The following is a 19,409-nucleotide window of genomic DNA, read 5'->3' as shown; positions in this document are numbered from 1 at the left end:
GTATTGTAGTTTTTGTGTAAAGTTGTTCACGAACAAACAAATAAATAAATAAAGAGACAGAGATGAAAGTATATTCTTCGCATTTTGGCGAAGGCAATAAAAAAGAATTCTCTCATTGTGTTCCACACATCCACAGATACACACAAACACCAATTTTTAGGTTTTGTTTTGATAATTATTGTACAAATTATAACCTTTTATCTATCTATATACCAAGGCACTTCCCCCAATTTTGGGGGGTAGCCGACACCAACAATGAAACAAAACAAAAAGGGGACCTCTACTCTCTATGTTCCTTCAGCCTAATCAGGGACTCAACCGAGTTCAGCTGGTACTGCTGGGGTGCCACAGCCCAACCTCCCACATTTCCACCACAGATGAAGCTTCATAATGCTGACTCCCCTACTGCTGCTACCTCCGCGGTCATCTAAGGCCCCGGAGGAAGCAGCAGGGCCTACTGGAACTGCGTCACAATCGCTCGCCATTCATTCCTATTTCTAGCACGCTCTCTTGCCTCTCTCACATCTATCCTCCTATCACCCAGAGCTTTCTTCACACCATCCATCCACCCAAACCTCGGCCTTCCTCTTGTACTTCTCCCCTCAACTCTTGCATTCATCACCTTCTTTAGCAGACAACCATTTTCCATTCTCTCAACATGGCCAAACCACCTCAACACATTCATATCCACTCTAGCCGCTAACTCATTTCTTACACCCGTTCTCTCTCTCACCACTTCGTTCCTAACCCTATCTACTCGAGATACACCAGCCATACTTCTCAGACACTTCATCTCAAACACATTCAATTTCTGTCTCTCCATCACTTTCATTCCCCACGACTCCGATCCATACATCACAGTTGGTACAATCACTTTCTCATATAGAACTCTCTTTACATTCATGCCCAACCCTCTATTTTTTACTACTCCCTTAACTGCCCCCAAAACTTTGCAACCTTCATTCACTCTCTGACGTACATCTGCTTCCACTCCACCATTTGCTGCAACAACAGACCCCAAGTACTTAAACTGATCCACCTCCTCAAGTAACTCTCCATTCAACATGACATTCAACCTTGCACCACCTTCCCTTCTCGTACATCTCATAACCTTACTCTTACCCACATTAACTCTCAACTTCCTTCTCTCACACACCCTTCCAAATTCTGTCACTAGTCGGTCAAGCTTCTCTTCTGTGTCTGCTACCAGTACAGTATCATCCGCAAACAGCAACTGATTTACCTCCCATTCATGGTCATTCTCGCCTACCAGTTTTAATCCTCGTCCAAGCACTCGAGCATTCACCTCTCTCACCACTCCATCAACATACAAGTTAAACAACCACGGCGACATCACACATCCCTGTCTCAGCCCCACTCTCACCGGAAACCAATCACTCACTTCATTTCCTATTCTAACACATGCTTTACTACCTTTGTATAAACTTTTCACTGCTTGCAACAACCTTCCACCAACTCCATATAACCTCATCACATCCCACATTGCTTCCCTATCAACTCTATCATATGCTTTCTCCAGATCCATAAACGCAACATACACCTCCTTACCTTTTGCTAAATATTTCTCGCATATCTGCCTAACTGTAAAAATCTGATTCATACAACCCCTACCTCTTCTAAAACCACCCTGTACTTCCAAGATTGCATTCTCTGTTTTATCCTTAATCCTATTAATCAGTACTCTACCATACACTTTTCCAACTACACTCAACAAACTAATACCTCTTGAATTACAACACTCATGCACATCTCCCTTACCCTTATATAGTGGTACAATACATGCACAAACCCAATCTACTGGTACCATTGACAACACAAAACACATATTAAACAATCTCACCAACCATTCAAGTACAGTCACACCCCCTTCCTTCAACATCTCAGCTTTCACACCGTCCATACCAGATGCTTTTCCTACTCTCGTTTCATCTAGTGCTCTCCTCACTTCCTCTATTGTTATCTCTCTCTCATTCTCATCTCCCATCACTGGCACCTCAACACCTGGAACAGCAGTTATATTTGCCTCCCTATTATCCTCAACATTCAGCAAACTTTCAAAATATTCCGCCCACCTTTTCCTTGCCTCCTCTCCTTTTAACAACCTTCCATTTCCATCTTTCACTGTCTCTTCAATTCTTGCGCCAGCCTTCCTTACTCTCTTCACTTCTTTCCAAAACTTTTTCTTATTCTCTTCATATGACTGACCCAATCCCTGACCCCACCTCAGGTCAGCTGCCCTCTTTGCCTCACGTATCTTGCGCTTTACTTCCACCTTTTTCTCTCTATATTTTTCATACTTCTCTATACTATTACTCTGCAGCCATTCTTCAAAAGCCCTCTTCTTCTCTTCCACTTTCACCTTCACTCCTTCATTCCACCATTCACTGCCCTTCCTCATGCTGCCTCCAACAACCTTCTTGCCACATACATCACTTGCAATCCCAACAAAATTTTCTTTTACTAACTTCCATTCCTCCTCTAAATTACCAGTTTCTCTTACTCCCACCTCATCATATGCCATTTTCAACCTTTCCTGATATTTACTTCTTACCCCCGGTTTTATTAGCTCTTCAATCCTCACTACCTCCCTTTTACATCCACCTACTCTATTCCCCCACTCTTTTGCTACAACTAATTTTCCTTCCACCAAAAAATGATCAGACATACCGTTAGCCATACCCCTAAACACGTGCACGTCTTTCAATCTTCCAAACATTCTTCTAGTTACCAACACATAATCCATTAATGCCCTTTCTACTACTCTTCCATTTGCCACTCTTACCCATGTATACTTATTCTTATCTTTCTTTTTAAAGAAGCTAGCACCTATTACCATCTCTTGTTCAACACACATGTCTACCAGTCTCTCACCACTCTCATTTTCACCTGGTACGCCATACTTACCAATGACACCTTCTACCTCTCCAGCGCCCACTCTAGCATTTAAGTCACCCATAACAACTACATAATTCCTTCTACCCAGTCCTTCTACACACCTAGTTAAATCATTCCAGAACTCATTCCGATCTTCTTCACTTTTCTCACTACCTGGCCCATACGCACTGACAAACGCCCAACATTCCCTACCCAACCTAACCCTTACCCACATTAACCTAGATGATATCTCCTTCCATTCCACTACTTTACCTGTCATCCATTCACTCAGCAATAACGCCACACCCTCTCTCGCTCTTCCCCTTTCAATCCCAGACACTCTACCAGACATTTCACCAAACATCACTTCACCCTTTCCTTTCATCTTTGTCTCACTCAAGGCCAATACATCCATCCTTCTACTTCTAAACATACTTCCAATCTCACATCTTTTACTCTCTATCGTACTACATCCACGCACATTTAAACACCCCAAAACTAGAGTGCGGGGAGCAGTCACTCTCCCCCCAGCTCCATCTCCTTGTCGATGTCTTTTATATCAGAGATAAATGAAAATGAATAATTTGCAATGAAAAGAAGAAATAATTGACTAACTTGAACTTAATGTTTGAGGAGTCACGGCTGTCATGAGGGAGGAGGAGGAGCAGGAGGTTGCTGTTTGGAACGAGAATCTCCCCTCATGGGAACTGGTTAAATATTAGTTCTCTATCTTAAATGACATTTACTGTTCCTAACTGAATCACATAATTTGTTTTCTGGATGCTTTGTTGTCTTTATTTATACTTACATTCAATTTTATCTAGGAATCTATCTAAAGATAAGGGCTTTTCCCTTTTTCTTTAAAATGACAGGGAAATGAGCCATTGCATTGTCTGTAAATAGATTCGGTGCTTGCCCTGCCAAATCCTTAACTGGGTGATATGTTTTTCCAAATTTTGAAGGGTTCCCACATTTTTAACATTCCATGATTTCACTTAAAGTGAGGTGTTTGTCAGTCAGTGCCTCCTCCTTATCAGATGAAATCTCCTCCACACTCTCTTGATTCTGCACCTTATTTAATTCCAACAACTTCCCGGTCGTCAGCTGCTCACTGTGTTCCTCAAGACGAACGTCGATGTTTTTCTTGTCCACCTCCAACCCATTGTCTTTCCTAAAGATACAATTACATCATCAACGGCCTCCTGGATTGGAATGAATCCCTGAAAATTGCATTCAGAAATGCAGTCAAGCTCCAGTTTCCTCCAAGCAGAATTGAGAGTTTTGTTGGTGAACCCATACTAAGCTTTATCATTAATCTTGAGGCAGTTGACAATATGGAAATTCTCTTTCCTAAACTCTCTGAAGGAGAAGCGGGTCCCTTCAGTGACCTTGAACCATAATTTGAACATTACTTTTGTGCAAAGCATCTTAAAGTTTGAGATCACCTGCTGATCCATGAATTGAAATATTGGAGTGGTGTTGGGCGGTAAAACTTGGTCCTCATGAATTTGCATTCCTCCATTAAGCTGTCTTGAAAGCTTAGAGGATGGGCAGGAGCACTGTCCATAACTAACAATGCTTGGAGTGGGAGGTTTTTCTCCAACAGGTACTCTTTTACCTCAGGACTCAAAACCTCATTGACCTATTCCACAACCTAAATGCCAGTTATCCAAGCCTTGCTGTTTGACCTTCACATGATGTTCATTTGTGTCATTTGCGCCTTGCTATTCTTAAAGGCTGGTGAATTCTATGTGTGATACACCAGGAGAGGTTTGATTTTACAATCTCCATACACATTAGCACAGAACAGTAGGGTTAGACCTGGAATTACCTTTTCTTCTGCTGTAATAAAGATCTGCCTGGGCATCTTCCAAAACAAATCCATCTGATCGCAATTAAAATCTTTCTGCAGTATGGGAGACTCGCAATCCGCGATCATTTATAAATCAGCAGCAATGCCTATGCTGCCTTGACATCAGATCTTCCAGCCTTACTGTCTCGCACAACACCATAGACGGCAATTCTTCTCTAAGAAATTTTTAAACCAGTCCCAGCTTGCATTGAATGTTTTAGTTTTCCTTTTGCTGCTGATGCACCTGGCTCTTTTTTCAAAAGATAGCATACAGTACATTTGTTTTTTCACAAATGATGTTTTCATTAATTGTATAACCTGCTAACTGCTTCTCATTAATCAAGATAAGCAACAACTTTTAAAAATTATCAAGAACATGTGGCCTTCATTTCATGTGTCACCACCCCTTTTGCAATATTGATTAATTTGGTATCTTATTTTTTCTTAAGAAATGTACAAGTCATGGATGTTGTAAGATTGTAGTTTTGTAAGGTTAGCCATACCTACCTTGTTCATGCTTTGTGATAATTTCCTTTTTCATTTCTATAATGAATATCGTCTTACCAACATTCTTAATCATCTTGTGGGCCATTGTCTCAATACTATACAGTACTGTCAACTTTAAAATACAACACAAAATGTCAAATGAAAAATACTGTTCACACCTCTACAAAGAACATGTGGTCACGGCTCAAAAAGGACAGTTCCTAAGATGCTCGCTTGAGATGATGTTTCCATAGATGCTGATTGGAGAATGGAAAATAAGTGAGGTGTTGAAAGACAAATTGGATTATAATTCCTGTGAGCAGTGCATGGTTGACCTATGGATAACCCATAACTGTCTATGTGTATCTCTTGATACTGTATTTTCATTTGTACTTGTCCACAAAAAATGAGTTTATAGTGCAATAATTGTGTTAGCAGGCCGATGCAATATTCATATTAAAATATAAAATGTCAAGCTTGTATTCAGAGTTACTTGTAAACTAAGGTACTACTGTACTGTACTTTTTCTCTTTTCTGAATCCAAAAACATACAAAGACTGCTATAGCCTGTAAGCTTTATGTGAAAGTTTTACTTGAAGAAATCGGGTAATCTAAAATTATTGTAGATCCAAATCCTGATGGCCTGCAAATTTCTCTCTTAAAAGACTAGAAATAACTCCCATTAAAGAATCTGGAAAGGAGAGTATTTCAAGAATACTAACTACTTTGTTACCTACATTTCTTTTGTCAAGCAGCTTGCAAACCCAGCATTTAAAGATTTATGTCTATTCTATTAGCAACAATGATGGGGTCAAGGCATGAAATTGTAATCTAGAACAAGATTAAGTAACTGATTAGTCTTATACAAGTCGGAACATCTTTGAGGTATTAAAGGCTTCAACACTGAACAAAAACCAAACCTACCAGACTTTCCTTGTATTTAGGATAACAATTTATCGATTCTAACCAAAACCAAATAGGAGCACTGAGTGGTGTAAATAGACTTGGAATTAGCAGTCTCCAAAGACTCAGAAAAATAAACAGTACCAGAATTGGATATTATTAGCAGTAAGTTTTATGTAAAGTTTGAAATGGAGATACTTCATCATATTTGGACATTTCCTCTGTGTTCTCTTGATCTCCATCTTTCTGTTCAGAAAGATGAACCAAGATATTATTTACTAGTTTTCCTATTTGTTTACACCTTTGCATTGGAGCCACTGTGCATTTGTTTATTAAGGGACTTGTTTTGGCAGTAGAAGTACTAGTGCCTACTTTTACCCTTTAAAGTTAACTTGTGATGAGCTAATGGTCAAGTTTACAAGCAAACATTATGGCACCAATCAATTGTAGTTGAACATTTATCAGAAACATTTTGTTCTTAAGAAACCATACATTATGCCACGCCATTCATGTGAAATGCAATATTGCTTGAGAGCGCTTACTTCAGTGATTGGAAATATATTAGGATCTAAGCTACCAAATTTTTCTTTGTTTCCGAATCTAGTTATCTAAAAGAGTGGCTAAGATTACGATAAGGCGAGGGTTTTGCAGAAGGGTCAAAAGTTAATACATAATTCAAGGCTCTATGAGAGGTTCTTGAATCCGTTACACAATGTGCACCACCAGAACCCTTACAGAATGGAATGCTATTACCATTAAACCCAACTAGAAAAGTCAGGTTTGAGTTAAGAAAAGAGCATCTGGGATCAGAATTGCTGCCTTTAAGGGAAGACTCATTGGCTTTCTAAGATTTCACAAAGGATGCTAAAGAAATAGAGAGCTTTTGAAGCTTATCACTAAGAAAACATGATTGGTTAAGGGCCTAGTCTCTTGTTGATTTTCCCCTGAACTAAATATAAGTTTCCTTCTGTGCTTTGAACTTTTAATATAAACATTCTTATCCATGAGAGGAACAGTGTGCAAAGAGATTGCAGATTCATGAACTCTCAGAAACAATTCCCTTGAACAATCTATGCAATAGTTACCAACAAGTTCAGAGGAAGATATCTTGAAACACACTTAAAACCTTAATAATCTGAAAGATGGGCTGTGTCTAAGACCTATGTGACACAACCTGTAAAGACAGGTTCTGTAGGATGCCCAAGGTTTTCTTTTTGCTATTGAAAACTATATTGTCTCATGATTTTATTAGTGGCATATGTTTATTGAAGGAAAAGAATGTGAATTTATATTAGTTTTAGTGGTAAATGAATATAAAATCAAGTTTCCAGAGAATAAGAAATATGAGCATCAGGGGTGTTTCATAGAAATAAGTGACAGATCTCTTGCAGTATACTCAAATCCATCCTCAGATATTCTCTGGGACAAATCAGTCAGTCAATCTTTGTATCTTTTAAAGCCAGGAACTGGGGTCCCATAAGTCCTTAGATGTGCCTGTAGCTAATGTTATCTGAATCTATATTCTCCATATTTAGTCATTCTTGAGACATCATCATTGAAAACCATGTTACAAAAACTTTGAAAGTTTGTAGATTCCTGTTTATGGTACTTTACTTCGTGGTTTTCCATTTTTTTTGTGATGATGTTGCAAATTATAATTATTTTTAATTTTAGTCACTTTGCTGATTTAAATGAAAATTGCTGTGAAAGTAAGTGAAAAAAATATATATATTTTTTTATGAAAATGAGAGATTTAGTATGTAACTTCTAATGTATACCTGTATACAGTAACTAGTTTGAATATCCAACAATTTAAAAATTGAATACAAGGTATGGATTAAAAATATATTATGATTACTTATAAGTGTGTATTACAGTTATGCATATGCATGTATGGTTTCTCATATAAGATTTTGTTTAACCTAAAAAAACAAATAGCATATTTTTTGTTTTATATTCTGTCTATATAGCATTTATTGCTTGGTGCATCATCTTTTGATATAAATATTTAATTTTCTCTACACATTGCAACAAAAAAAAAATATTAAGAAAATATGTACTAATTTTCTTATCTTTTCAGAAACTAGTAAACATGTTATAGAAGCGGAGAGTTTAGAAAAACTATTGAATTACAAGAGTGTTAAAGAGAAAAAAGTCGAATTAGAAAAGAACTTGGAGAAGCTAAGAAAAAAGCTTGAGAAGGTATGTTGCTCTCTTTTAACTACATTACCCACTAATTATATATTGCTCATGTATAATTTATTTAGTAACCATTTAAATATCATAAACTTAATGATAGAAACAACCTGTAGCATCATCAGCTGGGTTGGTAGTGCATAATCTCAGAATCCCAAAATTAGAAAAAAATACCATTTGTACTATATCTTGATGTATCTGAGGGTTCATCACCCGAATTTGAGGTCTCCTAAAATATAACAAAGCAAGGTTAACAGACCTTGCTAATTGTTGAAGACCCTTTTCCTTTTAGTTTTCACATTTACTTTCTTTTGTAAGCATCACCAGCTTGACCTTTATATTTAGGATGATTATCTTACTTTATGATTTACTTCCAATTTATTGTTTATTGAATTATGGCTTCTTCTTTAATAGTGCAAGATTGTCAACACTTAACTAATATAAGTCTGGTATCTCCCCTCTATACCTTTAAGAATATGCATTACTTGTATTAGTGTAAGTCATAATGTTTTTTAAGAAATACACACACAATAGGCCTTTCATTAAAATTTTAAAATTCATTTCCACTTAAAATCAGGACTGAACCTGAAACTTCTTGGTTAAGAGAAAAATGTACCTCCAATCAGGCTTGGATAGGAAGACCTTTGTCTCCTGGTTGATATATTTTTTCATATGGTCCAGAACTTGGTGCTCTTGGGAGATTGTTTTATTTAGATCTGTAACAGAAGCAGATATTATTATTATTATTATTATTATTATTATTACTATTATTATTATTATTATTATTATTATTATTATTATTATTATTATTATTATTAGCTAAGCTACAACCCTAGTTAGGAAAGCAGGATGCCATAAGCCCAAGGGCTTCAACGGGTAATATATCCCAGTGAGGAAAGGAAATTAGGAAATGAATTAACTACAAGAGAAGTAATGAATAATTCAAATAACATATTTTGAGAACAGTAACAACATTAAAATAGACCATTCTTATATAAACCATAAAAATAAGATAAAAAAAAAACAAGAGAAAGAGAAATACGATAGAATAACATGCCTGAGTGTACCATCAAGCAAGAGATCTCTACCCCAAGATAGTAGAAGACCATGGTACAAAGGCTATGGCACTACCCAAGACTACATAACAATGGTTTGATTTTTGATCGTCCTTCTTCTAGAGTCTCTTCTACCCTTACCAATAGAAAAGTAGTCACCAACAATTACAGAGCAGTAGTTAACCATTTGAGCACAGAAGAATTGTTTTGTAATCTGTGTTGTCAGGTGTATGAGGACTTAAGAGAATGAAGAAAGAATAGGCCAGACTATTCGGTGTATGTGTAGACAAATGAGAAATTAGCAGTAACCAGAGAGAGCGATCCAATGTAGTACTATCTAGCCAGTCAAAGGACCCAATAACTGTCTAGCGATAGTATCTCAACAGGTGGCTGGTTCCCTAGCCAACCTAGTATTAGTTATTTTAAACATTTAACTTAGCCGGTGGATATATATATAGCTAACGTCTCCGACGGTCCGGCAGCAAATTCATAACTCGAGGGCAATCGTAGGTTGGGTTGCTGGGTGTACACTAGCGCCACCACTCGCCAGGATACTGGAACTATTCCTCACATCCTCAGTTCTTCTCTGCTGGCTGTGGCGTAAACATTGATTTTCTTGCTCGCGCTGACCTCAAGTTTCTACAGCTTTGGTGAAGTACTTGTTTCGGTTTATGGCTTTCGCTTGGTTGGTTATTCTTTCGACTGTTCTTGAACTCTTTTTTTATTTGACTATTATTGACCCTTGCTTTGTTTTTTATCTCTCTCTGGACATTCCAATATGGCTGACCCTTCCCCTGTGTATAGGAAATGTGCTAAAGGCTGTAATAGGCACCTTCCAAAGGCTTCCATTGACCCCCCCCCCCCTCTATTTGTATTAATTGTAGAGGTAAAATTTGTCAATTGGGGGATCGATGCGATGAATGTGTCATTTTGTCAAATAATGAGTGGTTAGAGTATGAAAAATGTATTCGTAAATTAGAGAGAGATAGGGTAAGAAGAAGCTCTTCTCATTCTCGAGAATTTTCCTCTCCCCATGTCACTGAACCTTGTCCTCCCCCTGTAGTGGTAGTTTCTGAACCCCCTACTAGCACTAACGAGCCTTCACTGAAGGACATGATGAAGGCTATTCATGCTCTTGGTGCCAAGGTCAAATTGCTGGCTACGGATCGGAAAAAACTTATGTTCGATGTGAAGTTTTTGAAAAGTGCAAGTGTTAGTGCGAAAAGTGTTAAAAATGTGTTCAGTGTTGCGGAGGGTTCGTCTGTTCGTACTTGCCGTTCGCCCAGTCCGAGACCTCTTTCAAGCTCCCCAACCCCTGGGAGAAGGAATGTCAAAAGACGAAAGGGAACGATAGGTGTTAAACCACGAACAGACGTTCCCTCACGAGTTGCAGACGTTGCTCCTCACGATCGTCCTTATTATGAGAGAGACGAGACTAAGTTCTCCTCGTCCTCCTATGACGTTCATATTAGTAGGAAATCCTGGTGTCAGGTTTCACGACCTCTTAAGAGGAAATTGGTTCCTTCAGAACAAAGTCAACGTCCTGGCTGCAGTCACTGGAGCAGCCCAGAACGTATACCTTCATCAGAGGAAGGTTCGCCTGCTAAACGCTCATTTTTAACGTCAGATTTTGTGGCTCCGGAGGCCCCTTCACAGAGTCACGGTGCCATTGTTTTGTCTGGGCGTTCCAGACGTGACGTGAGTCCTGCTGCTCCCGTTATCGGTACTGACGTTTCTGAACTGACGTTGCCGACGTCACGTTCTGATCCTTGTGTTTGGGATCCTAACTTTAGTGTATTGCAGGACATGCAGTCGAAGCTGTCCACCTTAATACAGGCGTACAGTCCAGCTCCTGTTCGACAGGAACCTTCGCTTGCGGAGCGTCACGGTTCCGCTAAGCGTGAGGCTTTTCATCAGCCTTCTAAGCGTGAAGCTTTACGTCACGCTGACGTGACCCCTAGTGTTAACCTTGCTTTCAAACATGACGCCGATCGCCAACCTCGACGTGACGTCGAGCGTCAGTCTTTGCAGTCCAGCCGTGACGTCGAGCATCAGTCTTTGCAGTCCAGCCGTGACGTCGAGCGTCAGTCACTGCAGTCACGACGTGACGTTGGACGTCAACCACTGCAGTCACGACATGACGTCAGACGTCAACCACTGCAGTCACGACGTGACGTCGACCCTCCTGCCTTGCCTGTTACTCATCGGCAGGTTGATGTAGGCTGTCAAGCTTTGCCTTCTCGACCTCCTTTGGATTCACCTTCTCGCAAGAATATCATTCTGTCGGATGAAGTTTACTTTGAGGAGGAAGCTGATGATCCTCTTTCCACTAACGTACCGTTGGGGATCCTGTCGGAAGAAGAGGAACCTAGAGTTGCACAACAATCTCTAGATTTTAAGAAAATAATTGCACAACAATCTCTAGATTTTAAGAAAATAATTGCACAACAATCTCTAGATTTTAAGAAAATAATGACTGTTTTTAAAGAAGTTTTTCCATCACATTTTGTTCCTGCTGCTCCATGCTCGCCTCCTTCAGAATTTACTTTAGGCTTGACTGCTACAGCTCCCCCTTATACGAAGTTAGTGCTCTCTCGGTCTTCAAAGAGGGCCTTGCGTCTGCTAGGAGACTGGTTGGAGACCAAAAGAAGTCTTGGAAAGTCTTCCTTTGCCTTCCCTCCTTCTAAACTTGCTTCTCGTTCGAGCGTCTGGTATGACACAGGAGAAGTTCTCGGCTTGGGAGTACCTGCCTCTGCCCAGGGGGACTTCTCAAGCCTGGTAGACTTTCCTCGTCGTCTAGCCATGAGACGCTCCAAGATGTTGTGGACCACTTCGGAGCTTGACCATCTACTCAAGGGAGTCTTCCGTGCATTTGAAGTCTTCAACTTTTTGGATTGGTCGTTGGGGGCCTTGAGCAAGAAGGTATTACCTTCTAATAATGATGCTGTTGTCCAGATTATGTCCTGTAAGGACAAAGCTATAAGAGACGGATCTAACGAACTTGCTGCTATTTTTACTGCAGGTGTACTGAATAAGAGGGAGTCATTGTGCTCGTTCCTATCCATGGGAGTTACTCCGTGTCAGAAGTTGGAGCTTCTTTTTGCTCCTCTCTCGCGTTCACTGTTTCCCCAAGATCTTGTCAAGGATATAGTGTCTTTTCTTGCCTTGAAGGGTATTCATGATTTAGTTGCTAAAACAGCTCGCAAAGTTTTGCCATCATCTTTCTCCAGCAGCAAACCAAAGTTGGATACCCCTGCTTCTAGATTTATTCCTCCCTTTCGTGGCAGAGCCTCCAAAAGAGGCAACTCTTGTTCTGATGGAAGACGAGGTAAGAGGAGGGGGGGCTAGATCCAGCCGTGGCAGAGTCTGACTGCCCACAGCTTCAGACAGCAGTAGGGGCCAGATTGAAGAACTTCTGGCAGGCGTGGGAGAGAAGGGGAGCGGACCAATGATCTGTCCTCTTGTTGAAGGAGGGTTATAAAATTCCTTTTGTAAGGAAACCTCCTCTTGTTCGAAATCCTTTAGATCTCTCTCCCAGGTACCGAGAGGAAGCAAAAAGACAGGCCTTACAACTTCAGGTGTCACTTTTGTTAGAAAAGGGGGCAGTGGTGAAGGTCTTAAACCATCAATCTCCAGGCTTTTATAACTGTCTCTTCCTGGTTCCAAAGAACACAGGGGGATGGAGACCATTGCTAGATGTGAGTGCGCTCAATGTGTTCACCTTGAAAACAAAGTTCACGATGGAAACTTCCAAATCTGTTCTAGCAGCAGTATGGGAAGGCGACTGGATGGTCTCTCTCGATCTCCAGGACGCTTACTTCCATATCCCTATACATCGGACCTTCCAACGTTATCTAAGGTTCATGTATAGGAAAGAAGTGTACCAGTTTCGAGCTCTGTGCTTCGGCCTCAGCACTGCTCCTCTAATTTTTACAAAGCTCATGTGGAATGTAGCGAGCTTCCTACATTCGTCAGGTGTCAGAGCCTCCCTTTACTTAGACGACTGGTTAATCAGGGCGTCATCATTAAACCGCTGTCTGAAGGATCTCAAATGGATGTTGGACCTAGCCAAGGAATTAGGTCTCCTAGTAAACAAGGAGAAGTCACAACTGACTCCGTCCCAAACTATTCTCTATTTGGGGATGGAGATACGGAGTCTAGTTTTTCGGGCTTTTCCATCGCCCACAAGACTAGAGCAAGCTCTCTTAAAGATTCATCATTATCAGAAGAAGAGCAGTTGTTCTGTAAGATTATGGATGAGTATGTTGGGAACTCTATCGTCGCTGGAGCAGTTTGTCTCCCTGGGAAGACTCAATCTACGCCCTCTCCAGTTTCACCTCAACCACCATTGGGACAAGGAGAAGGGCTTTGAAGCAGTTTCCATTACACTCACGAACACAGTCAAGACTTGCCTGAAATGGTGGGACGTCAATCTCATACTTCAGGAAGGTCTCTCTCTTGCCCACAAGAACCCAGACCATGTGTTGTACTCAGACGCATCGGACTTGGGGTGGGGAGCAACTCTAGGCAAACTAGAGTGCTCGGGCCTTTGGTCCAAAGACCAGGTAAAGCTTCATATCAACCTCAAGGAGCTACTTGCAGTTCGTTTGGCCTTGCAAAGTTTCGAAGGTCTGATTCGGAACAAGGTGGTGCAGGTAAACGCGGACAACACCACAGCGTTAGCCTACATCTCCAAACAAGGCGGGACCCACTTGCAGTCCCTTTACTTAACCACAAGGGATCTCCTAGTTTGGTCAAAGGAAAGAAACATCTCCCTTCTTACAAGATTCATTCAGGGAGAAAGGAATGTGATGGCAGATTGCCTCAGCAGAAGAGGACAAGTCATCTCCACGGAATGGATGCTTCATCAGGAGGTGTGCGAAAAACTATGGAGGATATGGGGTCGTCCTGCCATAGACCTGTTTGCGACCTCGTTAACGAAGAGACTTCCAACTTACTGTTCTCCAGTTCCAGATCCAGAGGCAGTCCACATAGATGCGTTCTTATTGGACTGGTCTCACCTGGAAATTTATGCGTTTCCACCCTTCAAAATCCTTCACAAAGTTCTGCAGAAGTTCGCTTCTCACGAAGGGACCAGGTTGACGTTGGTTGCTCCCCTCTGACCATCAAGGGAATGGTTCACCGAGGTACATCAATGGCTGGTGGACATCCCAAGAAGTCTGCCATTGGGGTTAGATCTTCTCCGACAACCTCACATGAAAAGATTCCATCAAAGCCTCCCCGCGATTCGTCTAACTGCCTTCAGACTATCGAGAGACTCTCTAGAGCTCGAGGGTTTATGAAGGAGGCAGCTAGAGCTATTGCCAGGGCAAGGAGATCCTCTACCATCAGGATCTACCAATCCAAATGGGAGGTATTTCGAGATTGGTGCAAGTCCACCTCTGTTTCCTCATCCGATACCACTATAGCGCAGATCGCCGACTTCCTGCTACACCTTAGAAACAACCGTAAATTTTCTGCCTCTACTATTAAAGGTTACAGAAGCATGTTAGCTGTGTGTCCTGTAAGAGTACTTAAATTTTATCTTGACAGAACCAAGAATTTACCAGGTGAATCAGAGGCCCTATGGTGTTCGGTCAAGAAGCCCTCCTTACCGATGTCGAAAAACGCCTTATCATATTTTGTCAGATTTTTAATTAAGGGGCTCATACTCACTGCGGTGAGACTGACCTTAGATTATTGAAAGTTAAGACTCATGAAGTCAGAGCAGTGGCAACGTCAGTGGCTTTCAAGCAAAATCGATCCCTAAGAAGCATTATGGACACAACCTATTGGAGAAGTAAATCTGTGTTCGCTTCACATTATTTAAAGAATGTCCAGACTCTTTATGAGGACTGCTACACGTTGGGACCATTCGTAGCAGCGAGTGCAGTAGTGAGTGAAGGTTCTACCACTACATTCCCTTAATCCTAATACCTTTTTCTTCTCTTGAAACTATTGTTTTTTGGGTTGTATGTGGAGACTGAGATAGTCTTCCGCAATCTTTTGATTTTGGCGGGTGGTCAAACTTGTTTCTTGAGAGCGCCCAGATCAAGGGTATTGGTTGAGGTCCTGTCATAGGGGTGGTCACCCCAGATATGACAGCTCCTAGAGGTCTTTCAGCCCCCTGAGTGGATCGCTGGGCTTCATAAGGATAGCGGACTAATGAGGCAGAGTATCATCAAAGTCAGCTTCCTTATCAGGTACTAATCCTTAAGTTTGTTTTATATCAAAACTCTTGAGTTATATTCCTATGATGCTTACTGCTGGTCTCTTACCCTCCACCAAGGGTGTGAATCAGCTATATATGATTTATATCCACTGGCTAAGTTAAATGTTTAAAAATGATATTTTCATATTAAAATAAATTTTTGAACATACTTACCCGGTGGATATATATAATTAAACTCCTTCCCTTCCGCCCCTCTAGAGACCCTACGGGCAGAGAAGACCTGAGTATGTGAGGAATAGTTCCAGTATCCTGGCGAGTGGTGGCGCTAGTGTACACCCAGCAACCCAACCTACGATCGCCCGCGAGTTTTGAAAGACTTTCTCAATAAGCCATTTTTTCTGCAGTTGAAGAAGAAACAGACCAAATGTGTTTCTCAAAAGTAAATTTGCAATCAAGAGTCACACCTAGAATTTTAAATTATTTACATATAGTTAACACTTTACAAACCTTCAAGAACAAATACTAGTACAGTATCTTCTTTGAAGTATTCAGTGTACTCATTGAGATGATTATCATGGGAAAAAATTAATTGGTTATTTGTGGAGACTTCAATCTTTGGATGGATGATACATCAAATCTTGATGCTTCAGTATTTAGTGAGTTATTGGAATCATATCAATTGGTGAATAATGTTGACTCTGAAACAACTTTGACTGGGCATACATTGGATCTAGTTTTAAGTGATGGAATGAATAACATTGTATCTGATATAGATATAGAAGAGAAATGTACTATCTCTCCAGTGCAAAAGCTTATTACGTTTAGACTTCCTCTGCAGAAACAGTCAGTGGTGACGAAAATAAACTTTAGAAATAAATCAAACTTCTATCCTTTTGCATTTCCTGAAGAAGTTATAAGGAGAATAAATGATGCCTTCAGTATTCCTTGCGATCATGATAACCAATGTTTGTTGGGCACTGTGTGTCGACTGTCTTACGACCATATGTAATAGGGTGAGTAAAAGTGAATATGATACCATATGCTCTGATGGAAAAGACTATAATTGTTAATGACTGATCTTCTTGGTTTGATGGGGAGACTTTAAAGAAAAAGAGAGAAAAAAGACTTAAAGAAAGTGGAATCAGTTAAAAACTGAAAGCATTTGGGTAAAATACTAAACTGCCATGTACTAAGAAGGAGAAAAAATAAATACTATAAGAGAAAGACCCGCGAAGCAGCAGCAGACATAAATATGTTATATCGACTCCTAAATGGTATAAGGGAAAGTGTAAATGTAAAAAGGCTACCAGAGGGGTACAGTGACCAGGAATTAGCAAATAATTTTCTAGTATTCTTTAAAAATAAAATAGAAAATATAACTAGGTCATTTACAAATATTCAACATCAGATTAATGCTACACCAGATACACAGATAAAATTAACAAGATTCAATAATATTACACCAGACAATGTCACCAGGATTATCAAGAGAGCAAAGAAAACTAACTGCAATTAATCCAATGCCAATATCTGAAGTAACTGGAGAAACAAACTTTTCTAACTAGCTGATATAAGTAGGAGAAGAGCAAATACAAGCATCGATGAATGTAAGTTTCTCAAACCTTTTTCGAATTTATCCTTTATTTCAAAAGTGCTAGGATACATAATTCTTCAATAACCTGACAACATTGAGATTATTAAACAATTCTTCTTCACACAAGAGGTTAACTACAGCAATGCAATTGTTCAGTGGCTACATTCCTCTTTCTAAGTGTAGAAGAGACTCTTTGGCTATGGTAAGCAGCTCTTGTAGGAGAAGGACACTCCAAAATCAAACCATTGTTCTCTAGTCTTGGGTAGTGCCATGGCCTTCCACTGTCTTGGATTAGAGTTCTCTTGCTTAGGGGTACACTTGGACATGCTGTTCTTTCTCATTTCTCTTCTTATTTCAAAATTTTTATTGTTTATATGTGAAGGATCTAGTTTAATGTGGTTACTGTTTTTGAAATACAGTAGACCCCCGGGATACGGCGTCCCCAGCTTACGTTTTTTTCACGTTACGGTGTGGAATATGATGTTTTTTCGTCCCCTCATTACGACATTTTCCCCACCTTACGGCATCGAATTCCAAAATGCAAACTTGGCAGTTTTTACGCGTACGACTGTGTGAGTCACTAGCCTACCACCACGCTCATACGTTACTGCATACGTCACTATTATTACAAGACATCGTAGCAATACCCTGGAAGAGATGGAACGCCTTTTGTTGATAGGGATAAAGGACAAAGAGATTGTTGGCAACGATCATTTGTGAGAAGGGCCAGCGTGATGAACAGAAAGAAAGAAAAAAGTGAAGCAAAGAAAACTAAGATAGCATTAACAAGCTCTTTTAAAAAAGTCCTCTCTCTAAACATAGCATTACCATGTTCTTTAAATAAAATCTCTCTCTCTCTCTCTCTCTCTCTCTCTCTCTCTCTCTCTCTCTCTCTCTCGTTCTTCTTCGCTGTTAGTGTTAGAGACGTCTCTTATTTTTTTCCGAGAGAGAGAGAGAGAGATTAAACAAAAATGTGTTAAGAGTACATATGATTTTTAACAGCGTCAACGAGTTGAAAGACAATTAAATATAACCAAGAAAGTAATACTGTATCAGCAAAACTGAATTCCTTTATTAACTAAAACAAATATTGATACAAACACACTCGTGTGTGTATGCACAAGCACACACACACACACAGATGTAGAAATTGCTACGCAGTAGGAGACAGATGGTCGGGGAGGAGGTAGAGATTGGTGACTGCGATAACATACCGTAACTCGGTGATGAAAATTAAAAATCAAAAGAAAAAAATAGTAAAAAATATGAAATATAAAAATAAAAAAAAAAAATAAGCTAAGTTAGATTAAAGTTTCCGTAGTGTAAGTTACGGTATGTTATCGCAGTCACCATCGCTACCTCCTCGCCGATCGTGTCTCCTCACGCATAGGAATTCCTACAACTGTGTGTGTATGCGTGTGTGTGTTTGTGCATACGCACACGAGTGTATTTGTATGTACTGTATATTTGTTTTAGTTAATAAAGGAATTCAGATTCGCTGATATTGCTTTTTTAGTTACATTTAATTGTCTTTCAACTCGTTGACGCTGTTAAAAATCATATGTACACAACACATTTTTGTTTAATCTCTCTCTCTCTCTCTCTCTCTCTCTCTCTCTCTCTCTCTCTCTCTCTCTCTCTCTCTCTCTCTTCCAGAAAAAAATTAATAGACGTCTTTAACACTAACAGTGAAGAAGAACAAGAGAGAGAGAGAGAATTTATTTAAAGAACAGGTTAATGCTTTGTTTGAACAGGTCGTTTTATGGAAAATGTTAATGACAAGTGTATGAGTCATTTTAGAAATATGTTGAGGAATCGTCAGAAATGGGCTTCTTTGGATAGATATTTCTCCAAAAGAGAAGTGTCAGAAAGCAAAGATGATACAGTACAGTATAAGTGATTCTATTAAAAAAAGTTCTAAAAAAAAAATCATAAAAAAATTTCAAAAGACAAAAATAATAAATAAAAGCATTTTTAATTTTAAGTGTTTACAGTAATAGTAAGAATAGATTTATTATTAAGTTTACATAACATAATTAGCATTGATATGTTTTTATATCTACCATCTCCTCCCCCTCTGCCTCCACCCACTACCAGCTCTAAGTCACGTCACTCCAAAGGTAAATAAAATTTAATTTTTCCTTTACAGTACAGTATATAATTTTTATTTATACCTGTAATGTTTTTTAATTATATACATGTACTGTACAGTACATGTATATTATATATAAGTATACTGTAGTACAGTGCTTACTA

At 39.6% G+C, this 19,409-nt stretch overlaps 1 protein-coding gene across 11 annotated transcripts in view; it reads left to right on the top strand.

Annotated features, from left to right (window-relative positions):
• Positions 1-19,409, top strand: part of Plc21C (Phospholipase C at 21C) — a 935,201-nt gene that overhangs the window by 705,685 nt on the left and 210,107 nt on the right. For all 11 annotated transcript variants that reach the window (XM_068375234.1, XM_068375236.1, XM_068375240.1 and 8 more), the window contains one exon: positions 8,217-8,338. In XM_068375234.1, the coding sequence (XP_068231335.1) occupies positions 8,217-8,338 (122 nt within the window). The remainder of the gene's footprint in view (positions 1-8,216; positions 8,339-19,409) is intronic.

The sequence above is a fragment of the Palaemon carinicauda genome, chromosome 6 (genome assembly GCF_036898095.1).
Source record: "Palaemon carinicauda isolate YSFRI2023 chromosome 6, ASM3689809v2, whole genome shotgun sequence".
In the NCBI taxonomy this organism is placed as follows: Eukaryota; Metazoa; Arthropoda; class Malacostraca; order Decapoda; family Palaemonidae; genus Palaemon; species Palaemon carinicauda.
The sequence above is the reverse complement of the archived record's forward strand: the minus strand, read 5'-3'. Positions and strand labels throughout refer to the sequence as shown.